This window comes from Phoxinus phoxinus (genome assembly GCF_949152265.1).
Source record: "Phoxinus phoxinus genome assembly, chromosome: 6".
Classification (NCBI taxonomy): domain Eukaryota; kingdom Metazoa; phylum Chordata; class Actinopteri; order Cypriniformes; family Leuciscidae; genus Phoxinus; species Phoxinus phoxinus.
In genome coordinates this window covers 34,317,898-34,340,597 of record NC_136881.1, presented here as the reverse complement: position 1 = coordinate 34,340,597, position 22,700 = coordinate 34,317,898, and the positions used below count along the sequence as shown (strand labels likewise).

The 22,700-nt window shown below is 36.4% G+C and overlaps 1 protein-coding gene across 1 annotated transcript in view; it reads right to left on the bottom strand.

Moving 5' to 3' along the window:
• Positions 1–22,700, bottom strand: part of cfap58 (cilia and flagella associated protein 58) — a 124,798-nt gene that overhangs the window by 71,547 nt on the left and 30,551 nt on the right. Inside the window, exons 12-13 of the mRNA XM_079617086.1 lie at positions 8,320–8,460; positions 4,706–4,929 (exon numbers count right to left, since the gene is read on the bottom strand). Coding sequence (XP_079473212.1) covers positions 4,706–4,929; positions 8,320–8,460 — 365 coding nt within the window. The remainder of the gene's footprint in view (positions 1–4,705; positions 4,930–8,319; positions 8,461–22,700) is intronic.

Here is a 22,700-nt window from a genome sequence, read left to right as displayed (position 1 = left end):
GTGCAAGTCAGTGATTCTAATAATGTTTAGGCCAGCAGAGAAGGCCTTGCTGGCCCTGACGGCCCACCACTGAAATACCGTCAATGAAAAATTTGACAATGAAAAATGCTACCTATCAGGTTTTGCTAACAGCATAACAATCATGCGGTGTGACATAGTTTGAGGCTTAGTTCACTTCAGAATTAAAATTTCCTGACCCCCACATCATCCAAGATATTCATGTCTTCAGTGAACTAATCCTTTAATGTCCTTACCTACCCCAAACCATAAACCGACCCATAAATGCACATTTAGTGTTAGTAGAACAATCCAATAGGTAGCATTATTCGTCAAGACCCCAGGTTGCTAAAATCTCTCCTGGTACTGTGAACAGCAAACCAGAAGTGCCGCACTGCCTGCAAAAACACCGGGACGTGCAATGTTTTTTTAGACTGTTATAGTCAAGTAAACAATACATAGCAGTGTTTCATCAAAGTTTCTTCATCATTTCTGTGGAAACATGTGGCTGGTTCGCAACAGGCTCCAGTTCGCCTGGCAGAGAACAGGCTCTGGCTCCAGAACGTGAACCATTCTGGTGGAAATGGGGTATCTAGCCCTGTGTTTGGTTCAGTCATCATTAACAAGTGGATGTTCTGTTCACCATCTTTTTGTTCCCCGTCATATATATATATAGCATATATTTTGAGTTTTGTTTTTATTAAAACGGCTTGCAAATCGATCTGGCACTTTTATTTATGCATTTTCGCAACTGCATGCTTACAATTACTCAAATGATCAAATAAATGCAGCCTTGGAGAGCATAGCCAACTTCTTTCCAAAATTGTTTTTTTTTAAAAATGATAAGCAATTTTTGGAACTTTGTATTGTAGCACTTGTCATATTACTGGTAGAAACTCGGATGTTGTCGCATTCCTCATTTGTAAGTCGCTTTGGATGAAAGCGTCTGCTAAATGTGTAAATGTAAACATAGAAGGATGTCAGTTTCTCATGAGACTTTCCTTTCATAGACTTGTCCCAGAAACCCTAAAGGAAATATTTCTTCACACCCAGGCACCGATATGCTACAGTCAGCGTCTTTGAGGGGACTACATTGCACTGATGACAGCAATAATGACTAAAATTTGCCACCTGTTTACCAGGGAGGCTTGTATATTTGCAGAGTTCTTGGCATCCAAGCTCGGCATCAAGTCAACCCATCTGGCACAGCGGCTGCTGACTAGTCTCTCTGAAACCTTACCACTAGCTTTTTGATTCTCACATATGTTTCAGAATATAGGAAGGATTAGGACACGTCTATGTTTTCTGTTGAGATTTAAAGGTGCTACGGGGCATGGCTGGTTTGGAGAAAGATGTGACTGCTCACTTTTTAGCAGATAAATGCATTTAAAATTACAGACTTTTTGAAGCAAAAAAAAAAGCTCTCTGAAATGAGAATGTCAATCCAACTGCAGCTGACTAGCAAGAAAATCATTTTTCATGGATGTGAAGTCTATGGACTAATAAAAAAAAGACATTTTAGCCCTTCAGTTATCTCAGAGAAACATACAGTTGTTTCATTCTTGAATGAATCACCACTTTGAACAAATCATTTGAGTAAATGATTTGAGTGAATGATTTTAACTTGCGCATTAAGACAGTCACTTGTTTTTTCATTAATGAATTATAGCTGTAAACGAAGTGTTTTAGTGAATGATTCAAGGGCACCCTCATATACAGCCGCTTGTTTTGTTCTTGAATAAATCTATTGTGAACGAATCATTTGAGTAAATAATTGAATGAGTCACTCATAAACACAATCGCTTGTTGAATGAATAAATGTTGTGGACATATAGTTTGAGTGAATTCAATGAGTGATTCAATGACTCACTTATAAAGAGTCACCTGTTTCCTTCTGGAATTAATCCATGTTGTGTGCATGAATCATTTGAGTGAATTATTCAATGGCTCACTCATAAAGACAGGCTAAAATTGGAGCCGCATACTCAACTGCTTTTATCAATTATTTATATGTGACCCTGGATCATAAAACCAGTCACAAGTCGCACAGGTATATTTGTGGCAATAGCCAACAATACATTGTATGGGTCAAAATTATAGATTTTACTTTTATGCCAAAAATCATTAGGATAATAAGTAAAGATCATGTTCCATGAAGATATTTTGTAAATGTCCTACCGTAGATATATATAAAACATTTATTTTTGTGAGTGAATGCAGCACAATCGCCAGAGCCAGCCCTCCCTATACGCGAACTAAGCGGCTGCTTAGGGCCCCACGGCCACTAGGGGGCCCCCAAACTATGGTCCGACCATAGAACCTGCGATTGTAACTCAACTTACATTCGCATCACATGTTAACGGAGCGGTAGAGTTACTCACGGGACACTGCACTTATTCGCAATCACAAAAATCTATTGTTAGCATTTGCTTTAAAGCCTTGCCGTTCTGACATGCGTTTTTTTCTGAGCGCTAAGTCGCATACACACAGAGCGCGCGCACTAAAAACCTGTCAAACGGCACCCGAATACTGGACTTTATCTAAATAGCGTCCGATTGTGCTAATACTGTCAAATACACACAAGGTTTACATAAAAACAGTTGGTTATGTCTAAAGTGAAAGTGATAGTTGCATCTGTTACTGTGTTAGAAGCATGCAGATCTTCAAGGGAAAGCAGCCTAAAGTAAACATAGATATAAGGGATAGTTCACCCAAAAATGAATATTCTGTCATTATTTACTTACTCTCCATATATCTTGTATTTTGAAGAATGTGTGTAACCAAACAGTTGATAGACCCCATTGACAATACTATGGAAATCAATGGGGTCCATCAACTGTTTGGTTACACACATTCGTCAAAATATGTTATTTTGTGTTCAGCAGAAGAAGAAAAAAATTATACATGGGAAGAGTGAGTAAATAATGACAGAATTGTCATGGGTGAACTACCCCTTTAATGTTAATACATTTATTATTGTTATCTTGTTACAGGTCCATCTGATCTGTTCATTTTATGTTTTATTTTAAGTATTTAATTTAAAATTGTCCGTTTGGTAATTAAATATTTTTTTTTTATAAAATAAACTGTTTAACTAAAGTTAGCTTGGGTTTGATACTGTTACAATTTAAAACGGTAAACTGTGAGGAAAAAAAAGAAAATATAGGTCAAAACATGCCAGACAGACATTGATGTTAGCAACACAGCTACAACTAATAAAATTGATAATGGGTGTCTTTTTTAGTCTGCGAATAATCAAGCATTGATAATAGTCAATCATATTGGTGGCACCATGGGCCCCCAAATAAAATTCTGCTTAGGGCCCCATAAAGGCCTGGGCCGTCCCTGATAATTGCTAACATAAATGGACAACTTTAAAGGTGATTTTCTCAATGTTTCGATTTTTTTGCACCCTCAGATTCCAGATTTTCAAATAGTTGTATCTCCGCCAAATATGGTCATATCCTAACAAACCATACATGAATGGAAAGCTTATTTGTTCAGATTTCATGTTATGTATAAATCTCAATGTCCAAAAATTGACCCATGTGACTGGTTTTGTGGGCCAGGGTCACATATGGCAGAAATAGTAAGAGTATGCAAGTATGTGATTTTAAGTTCAGCCATAGTTACTTCTTTCTTTCATTAATAAATCAAAGCTGTGAACGAATCGTTGAGTAAGCGATTAATGAGTCATTTATTTGGTCATTTACTCGTTTTGTTATAAAAGTAAATTATTCAATGATTTGGTCATAAACAGTCTTATTATGCTTGAACAAATCGTAGAAGTGCTAAAAGTAAGAAAAAGAGCACTACTGTACTATTCATATTATTCATTTTCAAATGCTTGATGCTTCATTTTTAACTTTTTAATGAATATAGAGATTTTTTTCTATTTAAGCATTAAATAAAGGTTTCTGAAATGTAAAATAAATTCAATCATTTTGGAACAATGGACATTTCTGAACATAATTCAGACTCGCTGAATATTTAGCGACTTTGCAATGGCCTGAGAGATGGAAGAGAAACTGTATGTGAACTCATCCCCACCCGTCACATTACTAAAATAACCAGTAGAGGGTTAGTAAAAACCATCTATAATAGATCTGGCTTTAGATGCGAGACCTGCCAGTGCTTTCAAACGTTCCCTAATTTTCCACAGTGAGCAGTTGATGCCTCCTTTTTACCCAGCCAAGAACTCCATTAAAAAAAAAGTGACTGTTATTGAGAGTGGTGAATTGCGGCTTTTTGAAAATATCAATAAACATCTCGCGGGGTCAATACTGACAGGAGAATTATATGACAAGCACCCAATTAGCTTTGTCTCTCTGTGCCGTATGTATCTTTGATTGAGGCATAATCATTATGTCATTATACCTCTAAAGAGTACACGAGTGTTGCAGAAAGGCAATCAAACACCTGCCTCTATGATGTTTTAGAGCGTTAGACGTAAAAAAAAAAAGATTACATTTGTGCCATCAATGTATGATCGTGAATCAAAAGTGCATCAAGTGTTTCCCTTTCACAATATTATGCCAGATTACTTTCATACCACTGCCATACTGCAGTCTACATGAACAGTAAACAGCTTTCACACAAACCAAGGGAATCGATCTCTGACGTCAAACACGCTTTAGTGTGAAAACGCCCTAAGCCCACTCTGCCATATATAAAAACCCTTCCATATATGAACAGAAACTTGTGTTACCTGAGGTCCTCCACGTTTGAGGCGGTCTTGTTCAGGATGTTCTTTTCTCGTCTTTGCTTCTTGATCGTTAGCTTCAGGAGTCTGATATCCTCCACTTTTTCGTGGAAAAAAAGGTCACCCTTGTTCATGATGGACTGTTGAATTTTGATCTTTTCGTACAGTAGTTTCAGCACATCGTTTCTCTTCACCAACTGTGTCTCCAGGAGGTCACGCTCACATATCACCTTGATAATGAACACATAAACACAAAGGCAACATACTAAAAAAGTAGTAGTGGACATGTAGTCAACACCAAAACCTTGTTAATCTTGTCAGTAAATAAACATTGATTAAACATGAAAAACGGCATTTACATTTCTTTTATTTTAGTATCAACTTGGTACTAAAGTTCTGGTACTTTTTTACACCTATACACTCTTAAAAATATAGGTTCCAAAGTTGTTGTTTTTTTACAGTGATGCCATAGAGGAACCAAAAGAACCACTTTTTTCTAAGTGTAAAGAACATTTTAATAACATTTGCTCATTATAAAGTTCACTATGAAGAACCTTTTGTGCAATGAAAAGGTTCCATGGATTTTAAAGGCATAGATGTGTATATGTAGATGCCACATTAGACAGGTCGGCACCCGCCATCTTGGAACTGTTAACTTGTCGTCACTCAAGTAAGAATCAATGAAGACGTAACATTGCATAGCTTCTGGTTGTGAAACCTATTTATATTCCCGAAGAAATGGGATTACCTTTTACAGGTGAGAATGTGGTAGTTTGGGTTTTTGTATTCATTAACTTAATATTACAGGTTTTTAAACTTAAATAACCTGGTAACACTTTACAATAAGGTTCATTGGTTAACATTATTAAATAACATGAACTAACAATGAGCAATACATTTGTTACTATATACGTTAATCTTTGTTAGTTAATAAACATACAGCTGCTCATTGTTTGTTCACATTAGCTCACAATTCATTAACTATAATGTTAACAAATACAATCTTTGATTTTAATAATGTATTTGTAAATTAATATTAATTTGTAGAAGTACTGTTCATTCTTAGTTCATGTTAACTAATGAACCGTATTTGTAAAGTGTTACCAATAACCTTTTAATGTTGAGTTAGCTAACGCATTCGTATTGTTGTATTGTGTTAGTATAGCAAAATCATCTGCCGAAGTCTATTGCAGTTATAGATAATCATATGCATCTACTGCGTTTGCAGGCGCACGGTGAATTTCCTCTCCAGTGTTCACAGACCAACTTTGACCGGATGGCTTACGCATCGCGGCCCATAGAAGCAGCCGCTAATGAGGCATCTATGTGTAGTTCAAGGTTCTTCGTAGAATCATAGGTGGCAATAAAGAACCTTTATTTTTAAGAGTGTACAAGAGTCTGTGAGAAAACCATCAGAAGTACTTTCACCTCTGACTGAGGGAAGTTGAGAATGATATATTATAGAAATAAAAGGCAGGCCTGTGTTTGTGTTTTCTGCAAAGATTTGATGACTCAGCAGTGCTAGTCTTTTCAGGATAATAGGCAAAAACTTCATGCAACATTATAAATGTGGTGAAGGTTTGGGAAAATGTCTTATAAAGAAGTTTTAGGGTCGTTTGCTTGTAGATGTTTCTTCAGTGGTTTTAATAAAATGTCAGGGGGGAAAACATTTATGGACGGCCATGTGCAATAAATAAATGTAACATTCCCTCATCTAAATAATATTTGCGTTACTGTACACACCATATATACTGAAAGGATATTATTAAAATGGCATATTTCATTTCTTTCTGAACTTTCACTGTATGGATACATTTCTGCTCGCCAAATGCCGAACAGCTATATGTATTGTATGGTGTATGTTAAATGACATACAGTATTCAATGTGGTTTAGAGAGATCAGGGATGTACAGACGATGAAGATTTATGAATATGAGCGTGGATAGCGAGAGGAATGTGGAAGCTGGTGTCAGCAGAGGCAATTTGGACAGAATGCCCTTTGAATTGGCTAACCTTTACCAAAGAACCAATGTCAGCAATGTACAGCAGCAGATGTTAACATTACATTCACTTTATGATCTTTCTAGTGACCCAACTGACTCACCAAAAAAGACACTAGCCGCGTTTCCATAACAGATTTACGCAAAAAAATGCTGCGATATTTTCTAAATGTTAATAATAAAAAACGAATCTAAACGAAATGACAGCGTTTCCATTAACCGATGTTATGCGACTCAAACTTATTTATTTATTTTTCTAAAGTCATTCTAAAAATCATGGCACCGGATATTGATAGGTTTATGTATATCGCAGCCACTCACTAGCCATTATTTTGAATAGAAAGGAGACTGTGGTGTGTTATCCAAGCATTACTGGCAAAGGCCAGAGGCCACGCATGAGGTGTTTATGGGTGTTTCTCCCTCATATCTGCTTCACGGTCTTGATACAGTGTGGCATTTCTTTGTTGTTTAGAATCCAGTAGCTATTCCCGTAATTCCTTTTTCTTTTACGAGTTTAATAAAGAGCTCTGTCTCGTTCTATCCAACCATACCGCACCTTCTTTAATGAATGATCGACTGTTACGTATGCAGGTGACCTGTAAATGCGAAAAAGTTTTGCGAAATATTCCTTTTTCGAATTGCCTGAAAAAACATGTGAAAACTTTATTGCTATACAGTTATGGGAGTTTTTGCGAAATTGACATGTTTCCATTAGGCGTATTTTTAATTTGCAATTTCAATTTGCGCAATTTGAAGGGTAATGGAAAATAATAATAGCATATTTTCCTTACACATTGAGTATATACGAGTGCATATACATATTAATCATTATTTAAAAATATATAATTACAAAAGCATACGTTAATAAATAAACACATATAATGTTACATTTGTTAAATCCTAAATAACATTACGTTTTCATGGGGCACTTCACTGAACGCATTTATCTGAAAGCTTAAATAATCTTGTCATGAAAAGGGCAAATTTTAAAAACTCTACTGACATAAACACAAACATAAGTTTTGCAAAAAATATTATTAATATTTTAAAACATCAATCTGCTTCACTGCTTTTTTTAAATAATAATAATAATTAAAGATTGTGCGAAAATGCTGTTTTATATTTTTCTTTCTTCTTTTTTTTTACAGCGTTTTCCAGACACCACCTAGACATTTTAAATGTTAAGCCTCTAATGAATATTAAAAAAATACATTTTAAAACAATGAAAATATGTTCATCATGAGATGCATATTTTAAGTTGCTATCTGTACGAACCAAAAAAAGATCATCACATCAGTGCCCGCTATTTGAATGATTTGTCTGGTCAGCTGGTTAAGCAGGTTCGACTGCTGACTTACTGAGATCAGAAGCTCTAAATGTTTCAGAATGCCAAGACCAATTTAGACCTCCCCGGTGAGTCAATTTCCTCTCGTTTTTTTTTTAAAGAGAGGTTAGCCGTGGCCCCACTGGACTTTCTCAGAAGTGAGACTCCAGATCTAATGACTTTTGAGTGAACCTAGATTACTGTCTCTTTCATCCTTAACTGAAACATTCTATTGAAGGAGGAACACAAGGACACGCATGCACAAGGACTCGCAGAAACCTTCCACCTGTCTGTACCTGATCGAGCTCCCTTTTCTGCCGGATTTCATTAGCATTAGCATCTGCTATGGTCTTCAGCAGCTCGCGTTCCTCTGCCTCCTGTTTCTCAATGAACTGTTTCGTCTGTTGAGCCTGTTGCCTCATCCTCTGTAGCTCAGCCTGTAGGAACAATGAGATCGATGCCAAAGAGAAGAGAATACAAGTTACAATATAATCTCTCTAACTAGTGTTCATGTTTATACACAAGGTTATTTAACTTTATTTCAACAATTGTTTTAGCCAACAAAAACATTTCAGTTGACTACAATGTGCAAAATGACAAATGCATTTTTTTTAATCTGTATTAAAATCGGTTAATTACAATTAGGCATATATGTTAGTCTCATATTGATTATTGCTGACAAAATCTATAAATCTTTTTGGAATTAAAAACTTCGGTAACTGCACTGTAAAAAATATATTTTCATGATTTGTTATCACAATTTTTTATATTTTGTCAACTTTGATAACTAATGTGTGAAGATAACATACTATTTTGAGTTTCTGTTTATTAAACCATTCTTCTTCATTGTATTAACTCAAATTTTTAATTACAACGAACTCAAAATTGTAAGGCAACAAGGTAACTTGCTTTTTTAAGTTAAACCAACATTTTTTTTTTACAGTGTATAAGTACACTGTAAAAAATGTGGCTGCGATTAGTTATAACAACTTAACATTTGTTGAGAGAACTTAAATATCCAACTTAACTAAACTAAACTAAAGTTAACTATAAACTATATATAAACTATAAATAACTTTTCAAGTACATGTCAACTTATTCTACTAACAGTAACCCTGACCTGACGGTCTATTGCACTTACAATCTAATGAGCATTAGCTGATATAGTTGTAAAGTTACTTATAGGTTATAGTAGAATGTCTAAAATGGACTATCGAAATAAAGAGTAATCCAATATTCATCAGCAACCTTTTTGACATATTTAACACAACCATTTGCATTCTTTCCTTAAAATTCAAGATTCAAATGCGCTTTACTGACATGATAAACAGGTTTACATTGACACAGCATTAGTAAACATTACACATACACGCACAATAGGTGCTCTTTGTAGAGGTTTGCATAGGGAGGATCGAATCTGTCTCTGATTTATGTGAAGCGCATGAGGTTCAAAAGTGCAATTGTGTTTCCATCTCATTTTGTGTGCAGTAGGAGCACAGCGTGTCCTCCTCCTGCACCGAGGCCTGTCTGTGTCTGGCTTCTTTTGTGTCTGTAAACATTCAGGAGTTTAAGTTCAGGGTTGGTCACGGTAGTCAGGTATTCTGACTACAGTTCATGGTGTATTCTATTACAATGTCCTTCCTTTTGTTGTAATTTTTGCCTAAAGTACAAAAGAAAATTACTCCAATTACTCTACTAATAAACGCCTCTCTTTCTATTATGTGCAATTCATCATTGCATGTTTGTTTTTATAGCCATTCATCAACATGTAATCATTTTCTCTGCCTCTTAAAAAGCTTTTGTTTTTTGCTGATGTAACCCAGGCAGAACAGGCAGGGGGAAATAACTTTAACCAGTAATATTAAATCCTTCACTTTTTTGCTGCCTGCATTTTTTGTTGTGTTTTGTGTACCCCACATCAAGAGAGAGCAATATGCTCTATTACAGATTCAATTCATTTAGTCTGATTCTGATTGGGATGTCAGATTTGATATTCCTTTTGTTGGCAAACAGGCTTTTTGTGCCTTATCCCTCGCGTCATTCGACGCATGATGTTTCAACCAAGTTCAATGTAGTTTTGTGCATGGTTGACAATAACAGCATATTACACTCTAAAAAATGCTGTTTTTTTTTGTTTTTTTTTACCAAAACCTGGGTCAAATATGGATGAACCCAACCGTTGGGTTAAAAATTTTAGTTAAAAAAAAGTTAACCCAACGGCTGGGTTTGTCCATATTTGACCCAAATTTGGGTTGAAACAACCCAGCATTTTTTAGAGTGAGATATCTCGTGAAAGTTAACGATGTGATACCACTTGATACCACACCAACAACTATTATTGAACATAATCTTGTATAGCTTTCAAAAGTACAAAATAAACGTTTGCACTTCCTCTGGCCGTAAGCGCAGTAAGACCGCAGACGAATAGAAACGAGGAAAATTAGGAATACCCAGGCCTTAAGTTTGCACTGGTTATCCTCTATGTTTTATGGGGTGGTTTTCTATTACTCCTGTGATCTCTTAGTTGAATGCAGACATTAAAATAAAATACATCTCTCAAAGTAATTATTCAAGTAATAAAATGAGTAGTCAAAAAATTATTTAAATTCTTTGCATATTGTACTTGGCACAGTGTGACTCTTGGCTTTAATACATTAATATACATTCAACACTCTCTGACTTTGAGAAGCAGGAGGCCTGTCATTTAAATTAGCATTACATTTATTTCATTTAAACTTGATCTTGTTTTCATGTTCGGTTTTAAATGGCTTATTAAAATGAACAATATAATCCAGCCAAACCATTGGCCACAGTTTTTCTTTGTTGTTGGATTAATATTAATGACATAATAATAGATGCCGACAGATCTATAAGGCAGATCCCCTTCTCCTCAACCCCACGCTTATTGCATATTCACAAGATATAACCTGCTGCATGTTCTTACACTAATAACTTGACAAGACAGGCGTTTTGACCGAGAAGTCAGGATGTATGTCTGTCAGAAGTTGTGCAAGAGCTCAAAATGTTGCAGTGAGTTTCCCTTGGTGGGAGACTGTAGTTGTTCATCAAGTCATTTGACTTCAAAATCCATCCCTGTCTCTCACCCTTTGACACTTCTTTGGTCGCCTGCGGGAAATGCAGTGGAGTAAACATATAGGTCTGCCAAGAAGGTAGAAAACAGACCAAAAAAAAGTAGATGGGAAAGATAAAAAAGAGACAGAGGGTAGATAGGCGTGAGTGCTTTACACTTCATTTGATACCGGTCTTAACCTTTATCCCCTGAGAGAGAGGGAGAGAGAGCAAGAAAGGCAGAGTCAGGAGCAGTCGACTGGTTGTCTTAAAGACCAAAGATCCTGTTCAACATCCAGCTCAGGTTCACTCCAAGAGCCCACACACTACTAATGTCCACAACGCTACAATAGGCTTGTGATGATATGTACAGTAAGTGCTGAATGTTGTTTTCATTTTTGCTTATCTGTTTTGTTTTATTTTTTATTCTTGATATACAGTATAAAATTAACATTAAAACTGTCACTTTTTCCATGCCTTCCCCATTTCTATTTGTTACTTTAGTTCCAGATTTTAATGTTTTACACTTGTCCCAGAAATATATTTCTATCTAAAAATTTGAAAAAATATTAAATATCTCATATTTAATATTTAAATATTAACTGTCCCTTTTTTAAAATCTAAACAAATAATGAATAATTAAAAAAAGAAAATTATATATGATGATAATTTCTATCAATTAAAAAATAAAGGTTGTGGCGTCATTACCACCATTTTTTTTTTTTTTTTAATACTTGGTTATCAAGGAGCCTGGGATGAAATATGAGACAACATATGATGTGTGAAAATATAGTAAAAAAAAAAAAAACTGCAATCAAGCTGTAATTTTGTAAAAAGTGTGGGAATGTCTTTTCATTGTGTGCTTTTATAATACATAAAATGCTAGCTATTAGTTAGCCATAGAATAATAAGAACACCGTGATTTTGCCAGGTAAGGCATGTTCCTGAATCAACACATTTTGTTGATTCTGGAACAACTTCCCTCCCCGAAAATGTTGTCCTATTACTACCCCTAAACCTACCTCTACACATATCATATCCCTAAAATCAGAGGGAAATGATAAGTAAATAACATTTGCCTGCTATTAACATGCTAATCAATTCTTATGAAGTGGCCTAATTGTTTAGGCCACTTTGTGGCAAGAAGCAAGCAGGGCAGAGAGCCGTTAGAACTGAGCGGAAGCCACACACGGAGGAGATCCGGAAGGTTTAAAGGAGGAGTGACGTCAATGAAAGACGAGAGAGGACCTGGTCTGGGACATTTATGTTGTTGTTTTGTTTTCGTTTATGCGGCAGTCATAAGTGAGGGGCTACCTCTATACTTTTGTTTTGTTGCTTTTGTTTCTTTTATTATTAAAGTTACGTTCAACGTTTGCCGGTTCCCGCCTCCTTCCTCCCTGAGCGTTTAATTTGTTCATTTAAATCTGATTGGTTGATTGGAATGTTGTTCCAGGATCAACAAAGATGTTGATCCAGGAACATGTTGCACTTGGTGAAATCACGTTCACCAGAGTTTTCGGTTTAGTCCAAAAATATTCTAAATGGTATTTCCATCAGCATCATATCCTTAAAAGAATGCTATTAAAGCTATAATACATCATTGGAGACTTTCATAAAAAATGACAGACTTCAGCTGTGAGCCATGTATGTTCACTGTTGAAAATTGTTAGCAGACAAATTAAATAAATGTTTTAAGAGACTTCAGGGGGCGTTTTCTTATTCTGGAGCCTTGATGAAGTTCTCTGACAGAATAGAAATTGGACAACAGTGTGCATACAAGATGACCTTTGACTTGGTCTAAAATCTGGCTTGTTAACACTGAACCGGGACCGAGTGCGAGAGGTCCTTTTAAAGGTTGTTCACCACAGCTCCCATTTACCGCGCGCGGAATGCCGATGAAATTTCAAAAAAAGCGGAGGACATCATTTAAAATCCGGCTGCATTCCTTACACATCATCACTTCCTTTTTACGACATTAAATTCTGAAACTTTCTCCCCTCCTCTCTCGGTTCAGTGCTAAACATTTGCAGACAGTGTCTGGAGCATGTAATAAGATTTCTCCGAGATCGATGACGCCTCTCGGCATGCATAACAACCAGCTGGACGGGGCTTGTGCTGAGAGCAACCTCTCCCCTCATTACCCCCTGCCGTAGCCTCTTGTGATGAGAAAGTGCAGCCCATTCATTAACATGCTAATCAATTCTTATGAAGTGGCCTAATTGTTTTTTCATGGGGTGAGGGTTAGCCAGTAGACAGACTCCGCGCTGGCCGGCTTCAAAGAACACAGGAGCTTCTTTCTTGTTACGTTTGTCAAGGCTTGAGGTAATAAACAACAACAGGAAGAGCTGAAAGGTCAATGTCGTGGCACAATGGACTTTGTGTGTGGAGACAAGAGACCAGCAGGACAAAAGGGCATTGCTTCCTATGAAGCCGTCTGTAAGGCAACCCATCTTATAAACACTTGAAAATGCCCTTTAAAGGGATAGTTCACCAAAAAATGAAAATCACCGTCATCATTACTCACCCTCCTGTCGTTCCAAAACCTGTATGACTTTCTTTCTTCTTCAGAACACAAAAGAGGCTATTTTGAAAAACGCTGTGGTGCAAAAAAGAAGAAATGTTGCACCGAAGATAAAAGTTATACAGGTTTGTAACGAAATATGGAAGAGTAATGATGACCAAATATTAATTGTTGGGTGAACTATCCCTCTAAATGGTATTTCCAAGTGTTTATGGTCATTTTGGGTGTGCTATCATGCTAAAATTACACAGATTATTATTTTTTTTTTTTACATTTATTTGTAAAACATACTCAAATATCTTTCTTCAAAACTTAAAAAATATATATATTTACAGTGTAAGGAATATTTGGTCTATGTATCATATCAATTTGCTTTTGTCCATTTTACACTTAATTTCAGGCTTTAAAAGTACCATTTTAGTTCCTGGTAATGAAAAATAACTAAAATGTTTGAAACTTTAACCAAATTTGCAAGCTTTTTGAAAAAAGTATAAACATTTAAACATGTATCAAGAATTCAACAAATGTTCTTCATTGTCTGCACAATATATGTTTTATGTATATGTTGTGGATGTAACTTAATAATCGCATATATAAGCAGGTCAGTTAACCGGCATTCCAGCCCGATCTCATGAAAGTGCGTATCTATACGACGAATGTTATTTCTCGTGCCATTTATACGCCAAAAATAGTTTTAGCGTGCATATGATACGCAGTTTTCGTGTGCATATGATATGCAGTTTTCGTGTGCATATGATATGCACTTTATGCCGTGTTATACGCACGCACTCCCCACCCCTAATCCTACCCAAGGGTTTTCAGTGCGTAGCATATGCACACCAAAAAATATTTTTGGCGTATAAATGGTACGAAAAATAACATTTGTGGTATAGATACGCACTTTCATGAGGGGAAATCGCTCTCTAAACATTGTGAGCACTTTGTTTATATCCTGCAATGTTAATTTTTTTTTTTTTTTTACATTTTCATCAACAGTGATTTTTGTTGATCAACAGTTTCAAAGTAATTTGATGTTGCGAGCATTTGGGTTAAAATACATGCATAAATTACTCTGATTTCAGAATGATTTCAAAGCAGTTACTTCAGAGCTCAGCTCAGGGGGGGAGAAAGAAATGATGAAGCAATAGTAAACCCATATATTTACTCTTCATACTGTTTAAAGATTAAAGCTTTACATGAATATGAGATAAATGTTGTTGTTTTTTAATCATTAAAATGCACACAATATAACTTTTGGCCTTCCTGCGGTAAAAAAAAAACTGCATGCATTTTGCGGAAGAACATTGTTTTGGTTGTGCTTCAGCTCTGCGTTACTGTGCTTAATATGGTTATCCAATTGCTTATACAACATTCACTACTAGCTAGGCTTGAAAGATACAACCAGTTTAGATGGAAAAAATCCATTAAGTTGTGTGGGTAACATTAAAGGTGCAGTATGTAATATTGACAAGTGGTTGAAATGGGTACTGCAGTCCAAATTCAAAATGTTGCAAAGAGTTGACCCCGCCCCCTCCTCCTCAGACTCAACGACCACACAGGTTTCTAGATTGAGGACACTCAACGGGAGTGAGCGAACTCACATTTCAAAGTAAAATAACTGGCTGTAGCATTGTTTTTAAGAGAAACGAGTATGTGATCTAAGTACAGTATGTTTCCTAAATATCTGCAAATATATTATGGTATTTTTATGCCTACGTACAGTGAAAAAATAAAATAAAAACATACAGCACCTTTAACACTTTCCCAGACTTGACATAGAATCATTACTGGTGTAGCAACAACCCCCATTTCCTGCAAGGGTTATGCTTTGACATTGACGCACTCTGACAGGATTAGCGGATATTGGGAGGTAAAATGTGAAGCCGAAGAATGAGTGCTATGACAGCTGCTCCATGGAAATGTAATGAACCCAAGTTTGTCACCATTTACCAAAGGGTGATATTGACTTTCTGTCATAGGCATAATATTGCTGACAATTGTTAGATATGTAGGTTGGCTGACAGAGTGTATCTGACAAATTAATAACAGAGGTGACAATGACGGAGGTGCAAATCACCTTTTTTTACCAGTCAGCCTGATGAAGTGAACGAAGCGTGACCAAAGAGTTGTGTGTAATGCAAAACACTTAGATGTCTTCCAAGCATGTCTTCCGAGTTCCTTGCCATGCCAACGGTGAGGTTCAATCTGACTATAAAATATTATGTTATATAAATATGATATTATAATATTGTATAATAAGCTTCTGCAGAGCAAGTACAGGACTTGCTAATGTCAATTCAAATACGACACGCTGCTGTGAGCAAGTAAGACATGCTGCTGTGGTACAAGCATACATGAATTACCCGTAGCAGATCTATACAGGTGGAGCTGGGGAAGTGGAGGGTTTCTGAAAGTGTGCTGCAAACTGCTACAGCCAAGTATTTTAAAGTTGAGCAGCAAGCTCATTGGCTACTGATACAGCAGGAACCAATCAGCTGTGCCCTATAGAGAATGATGTACTGTAATTGCAAGCAAATTGAGATAAGGTCCTTCACCAGCCTGCACCATATATAGTTCCATGACTAATATATATATATATATTGATTTTATATTATTATTTATACACTTCTGATTTTATCTTCCACAGAACTTAAGGGACAGAACATATATTTGAATTGGCATATACAGTAGACTTATTTGTGCAAAACCTGATGATCCATATCCTCCAGCATGATTTGAGAATGTTCCAAAGAGCATCTTGTGCTTCAGTGGAAAGCAAGAAAATCTGATCTTTTGTACAAAGGAATTCACATGACCAATGTCACAAATTTGCTTAGTGAAGCAAGGTTTCGTTTAGATATTTACTTCAAATTAACCCCTAGTCTAGTTTAAAATCTAGTTCTAGTTCATTATTGGTTCAAATAAAAATAAAACCTAGATTTTCTCAGAATTGCATATCAAATTCCAGTCATGAGAAGTTCAATAAGTCAATCACAAAATCTGCCCCAAGCTTGTCGAACAGAACATTTCCTTGCTTTCCATGTCCTCCTCCTTCACAGTTCATTATGGACACAAACCCAAGACTAACTAAGAGACATCCCGTAAGAATAATAAATGAGACGTATTAAGGTTTTATGAGAAAATGGGCAAATGCCACGTTCTCCTGCCTCCTTCCATCTGCATGTGGCCGAGAACTTTATTGAATAATGAATCTCTCACATTCTATGGCCTTCCATCTGAAGCCAGTGGCAAATGACACATAAGAAAAAGGCATGAAGTAAAGACTAAAAACAGAAATGACTGTTAACGACATGCTAAAAGGCTGCCAACCACTTAAAGCTCAATTACGTATTCCTCAAAGCACAGAGAGTGCAACAGACTGGTGACACTTTCAAAAAAATGAAACATATGACTTCCTATGTTAGCAGTGTTCGGAAAGCTGCTTTGAAACTGTCACATGCCAAACTACAAGTTACTCCCAAAGTAGTTCAATTACAGTAAAGCTACTTTAGAGAATAGACTCGGATAAAGAAAAGATGCTAACTGCACTGAAGCAATTTAAAGGGATAGTTCACCCAAAAATGAAAATTGTGGTGAAGAAGTGGTTGGAAGCTAGTTATTTTAGTCGATAAAGTTTTAAATGTGGATATTTTTCTTACACGAATGCATCGCTTCACTTCAGAAGACCAAACATAAATGGAATAAATGAAAATTATGATAACTTTTTTTAAGGAACAGCATTTATTTAAAATAGAAACGTATAAACGTTGATACTTTCACTTTTGTTCAATTGATGCATTCTTGCTGAATAAAAGTAATAATTTGCCTTAAATTTTGGAAGTGAATGTACAATAACTAAATACTGTATCTTGCTGCAAAAACATGTAACAATGACTTGCAAGACCTCAAATTAATGAATCAGTTCATTTTAAAGGTTAATGTAAACCATTTCACAAGTGAACCACTTGAAGAAACTGAATCCGTCTCAAATGAATCCGAATCCAATGCTACATGGAAAAAGTGGATAGTTTAGAAGTTGCAGCAGTTTAACTTTATACCACAATACTGCATATTTTTGGAAAAGCTAGACTACTAAATAGTAACGGCAGCAATGCCAATACTTGTAGCTCCAAAAAATGCTTGCAAGGTTTGTGAATGCAAAGCCTGTCTTCATTCAGATGTTCTGGATCTGTCTTCCTCTTGTTTAAAAGGGAAACTGATGATGGCTTTGACTCGAGAAGTGATGGGGAGCAGGAAGGAAAAGGCAGAAGGTAAAAGAAAGCAGAAGTAAATTGCAGCTCTGGGGCACCTGTATGCTTTAGAGTACAAAAGGCAAAGGGTGAGACACGGGCTCACAAAAACCAAGAAAACAAATGAATGTAGGTGAAAGAAAGGAAATGCCAGAGAGGGTTACATAAGCCTGCAGTGAACTCCCTATCAATTTAAAGTTTTCTGCATCATGTCCCTGCGGCACCTCAAAACATGAAAGATTGCCTTTGTTCGTCATTTCCCTCATTCGTTCTTTCTCTCTAGTTGTTTGTCGATCTTCTTTGCAACCGATTTCCTTTCCCATCAGTCTATTTAATTCCTTTTGCTCTTTATTTGTAAAGTGATGCCTGAAACAATTATACACGGATTACAGTAAAAATAAGTAAGGTTTTCATGTAACACTATTTATGTGACAACATGACTACCGGTATTATTCCGAAAAGTGTTCCAAAATCTTGTTCTGGGAAGACTTTATTTGTGTCCGCTGATATAATAAAGCAAGCTATTTACAGTAGCTGCTAAACATTTTTCACATAAATAATTAGTTTTCACTTTGCAGGAGTAAAATGGATTGTCCATGAAAATTCACAAGGACTTTTAGCAAATAAAAATAATTAGCGTATGATGGCTAATTATACTTGACAAATAGTTATAGTAAAGTTTAGTGAGGACACATTTAATTGATCAAAAGCGACAGTATGACGCATCGTTACAAATATATATTTTTTAAATAAATGCTGTTTTGTACTTTTGTGCTTTCTCTTCATCAAAGAATCTTGAAAAAAAATTGTTTTACACACACACACTCACAAAAAAACTGTTTTTATACTGATAATAAGAAATGTTTCTTGAGCACCATTCAGCAAATTAAAATGATTTAGAAAGGATCATGTGACACTGAAAACTGGAGTAATTCTGCTGAAGATTCAGTATTGCCATAACAGGAATACATTTTTAAAAATAATACATTATAAAAACAGTTATTTTAAATTTTTACTGTATTTTTAATCAAATAAATGCACCCTTGGAGAGCACAAGAGACGAATACATTAAAACATCTTAACCAACGTGAAACTTTAAAATTTGATTTCCCCTTTATGGTGTGAAAGTTCATTTCCACTGCAGGATGCACGGATCTTTATGACTCAGTCTTCATGATGATCAATTAGCTTCCTGTGTGGAAGGGTTGAATGTTTATCAAAGGATCTTGCCTGAAATTCTCGTCCTCTGGAAGTAATTGCAAGTGCTCTTCTGTTCGTGATGACGGCTGGTCTTTTTCTACTGTTCTCTGTGGCTTTCCTTCATTAGTACAGGAATCTAAACAGAGGGAGTGCTGAGCTCGGCTCAAACATGCCTCTTACTTTGATTAGCAAGGGGGAAGCATGCTCTCCAAAGATTACGTTGATGTCTACCATGAGAGTGTCAGCATCGAGTTCACAGACTTTAGTTTGCTTTGTAAAGTTTCCCAACGTTTCAGTCTTCAGTGCATCTTTTGGTCTTCTCTCTCCCTTTTCTCTTCCATTGGGCGTCTTGCCTTTTCACTTCATGGTTCAAAGGAGAGGTGAACATCAGAGCCATCATGCTTCCTGATAACCAGTCGGGGCGCCAGACAGCACCTCCTGTGGCATGCTGGGTAAGCTGCTCAAGTTGGGTAGCTGCCCACCAGCCCTTGAGACCCATTTTCTTTTATTAATGAATCTCTTTTTGTCTAGTTCCTTACAAACGCACAGACCATATTTCCCCCAAAATGAGCTTTTAAGGATCTTCAGCAGTCACCCAGGAGAGAATATTCAAGAGCATTCGACTATACGCTTCCCAAGACAGTGTTTGGATTAATCAAAAAAGGCTGTCAGTTATCCGTGGATCTATTTAGTTCTGAGACAGCTCATAAGTCTGTGATCTGCAAGTCGAAATTTTCCACCCTTGTCGTCCAGAACTCCACAACCCTCCACCCCATGTGTGGAGGAACCTTCCAGTCTGAAACCATCTGTTCGGACCACTGGTCCACACTCCTCTGAAACAATCTGTTCAGGCTGATGGACCGATTCCACTGTTCTCCAGATATTAACATAGAATGGATTCCAAAAGTCTGAGATTTTATGTTGGCTTCTTTGTTTAATATTTTTCAAAACCAGAAACTTGTCATGTTTAACACTAATGCATGACCCAAAAAAACATGTATTGGAATCAATGGTCTACAAGGTAAAGGTATCTTTTTTTGTTTGTTTATTTTTGGCGTCATTTAGAGCAGTGCTTTTTAAACCTGTCCTGAGGACACCCTCGTCACTGCACATGTTGGATCTCTTCCTCATCAGACACACCAATTCAGAGATTGTCTTAATATTGGGAGATGAGAAGGTATGTGGCTCTTGCATTGGTTGCAGGCTTGCCTTCCAGTGGCTTTTCCCAATTCAAGTCTTGGGCTGTGTCTGAAGTCGCCCCCTTAACCCTTAAATAGGCCACTATTTGAGGGGACTGCCATTTGTAGTGGTGTCCAAAACCATAGAAGACGTTATCGAGTGCACTCAATCCCACAATGAACCGCAAAAATGAGTATACAACCAATGTAAGCTTAACGGCTAGAGAATACCCATAATGCACTGTGACGGTCACGCCAAATGAATTCCTGTGTCTCGCGACAAGATTGCACCCACATAGTTGAGTCATCCATACATTTTCCAAACCACTGATCCAATGTGGCTACAGCGTACTGACATACACTTATAAATTCCTTTTTACTTGATTATTAAATTGTTTCATTAGGATTTATACATGCTAGTTTCCATTAAAGAGTTAAAGATGCATCTTTTCATTACTACTGGAGACGCCAGTTTGCTAAGTTTCAAATGATTATTAAACAGCAAGCACAAACTATGCAAAAGTGGCAGCCCTTCCAACACACTCAGTATCCGAATTCACTCACTCGTTTTCATTTATTCCTTCAAATGAAGGAACTAAATTAGGACTATATTAGTGAAGTAATTTAGTGAATAGTGAATGAGGGTATAGGGGGCGATTTCGAACACAGCCTCTCAGTTTCTACTAATGAGGTGATGAGTTGAACCAGGTGTGTTAGTTAAAAGGGATATATAATTCATATATCTTGTTATATTGGGGCATGTGTGCATTAGCTATGCTGCGTGTAAATCTAAACTTTAGATCTGTTGCATCGTTCAACCCTATAGGACTGCTGGTCAATAATTCACTCAGGCTTTCTCTCTCTTTGTTTGTCCTTTTCTCTGACTAACCTCCCATCCGACCACACCCCTCACTCTATAACACAGAGCAAGGTCATGTATAATTTACAACTCCAATAACCACCAAAAACCACTGCATATTCATTAAGTCTTTCATGTCAGATGTTGAATTTGAAAGTGCGTAGAGTCAAAGCCCTCTCTGAACAAAGATTTATATTTCTGTCATAAAATATGGAGGGATCTTTTGTGTTTTCTTTTATTTCTTTCATTTTTTGTGCCATCCTATTTGATATTCCATTATTATCCTTTGTGGGGATGATATTGAAAGCTTATGACAGGGAAAAGAAGAGACGTGCCATTGTATTTGATAAGCACAAAGATCTGGAAAGTAATAATGAAAGGATTATGAAAAATATCTCCTCAAAGATGAATGCAAGGTTACTTTCCTAATGCTGTCTGGTCATGTCAAGCACCGCAAATGAGCACCTATGAAGACCGTGACCAGTCTGCATATAGAAAAACGTAATAATCAAACTTTCACTAAAAGTAAAAGAAATGATTTAAATGATATGTATGTATATTTCTATCATAACAACTCTCTGAAGAGTTTAGCATGACAATGTTAGTGTATTATCTCTTGGCTATGCTGCTGCTTCTGTTATTGCTGCTGCTGCAGAGCAATTACAGAGACTTGCTATTGCCAATACATACACAGAGACACGCTGCTGTGACCATGTAGACATACTGTACTCATGCTGCACAAATTACCTATAGCAGATCTACACAGGTGGAGCTGGGGAAGGTGGAGGGTCTCAGAGGAACTTTGAAACACTGACCAACTATTTAAATGTTGAGCAGCAAGCTCATTGGCTACAGATGCAACAGGAACCAATAAGCTTGTGTCATGTAGCTAACGATGTAATTGTCAGCAGTTTGCATTAAGGACCCATTAGCCTGCACCATCTAGAGTTTCATGACGAAAGTGCTGTTAACGCATTTCGGGTAATACAATTTTTTAGACAATCTGTCTGTTTTAGCCAATTACTTTTTCAGTTAGTTTGTCTGGTTTTGCGACACCAACGAAAAAATCACCATAGAACCGTCTTCGAGGAACACACAATTTTTAGTTCCTGAATGAATCAGCAATTTTGAACAAAGCAGTTCAATGAGTCAATGACTCAGTCATGAAAAAAGTATATTGCTGCCACCTACTAGCATAACAATATAATGCACAGCCTGCCAGTCTGTAAGGAAATATAAACAAGCAGAGTGATACAAAGATTGAAAAGTCTCAGTGCTGTTGGGGTCATACATAAATCAGAGTACCGAAACTGTTGTATATACAAAATATACGAAATCTTAATATGTATTAAAAATTATAAAAGAATCTCTAAAAATACACAAAATGAACTCAATGAACAATGGCTAATTTTTACATAGTTGGAATTTTGGACAATTTAATGAGGTATCCGAACATTTATAAAATGACAAAAACTGCATTTGACTCTGAAATTGTGTGAAATTGTGGTATGTACAAAATAATTGCGATAATTTTATACTTTCATGTCATTTTGATTATTTAAACTTAACTAGTTAACCTAACTAGTTGTAATAATTAATG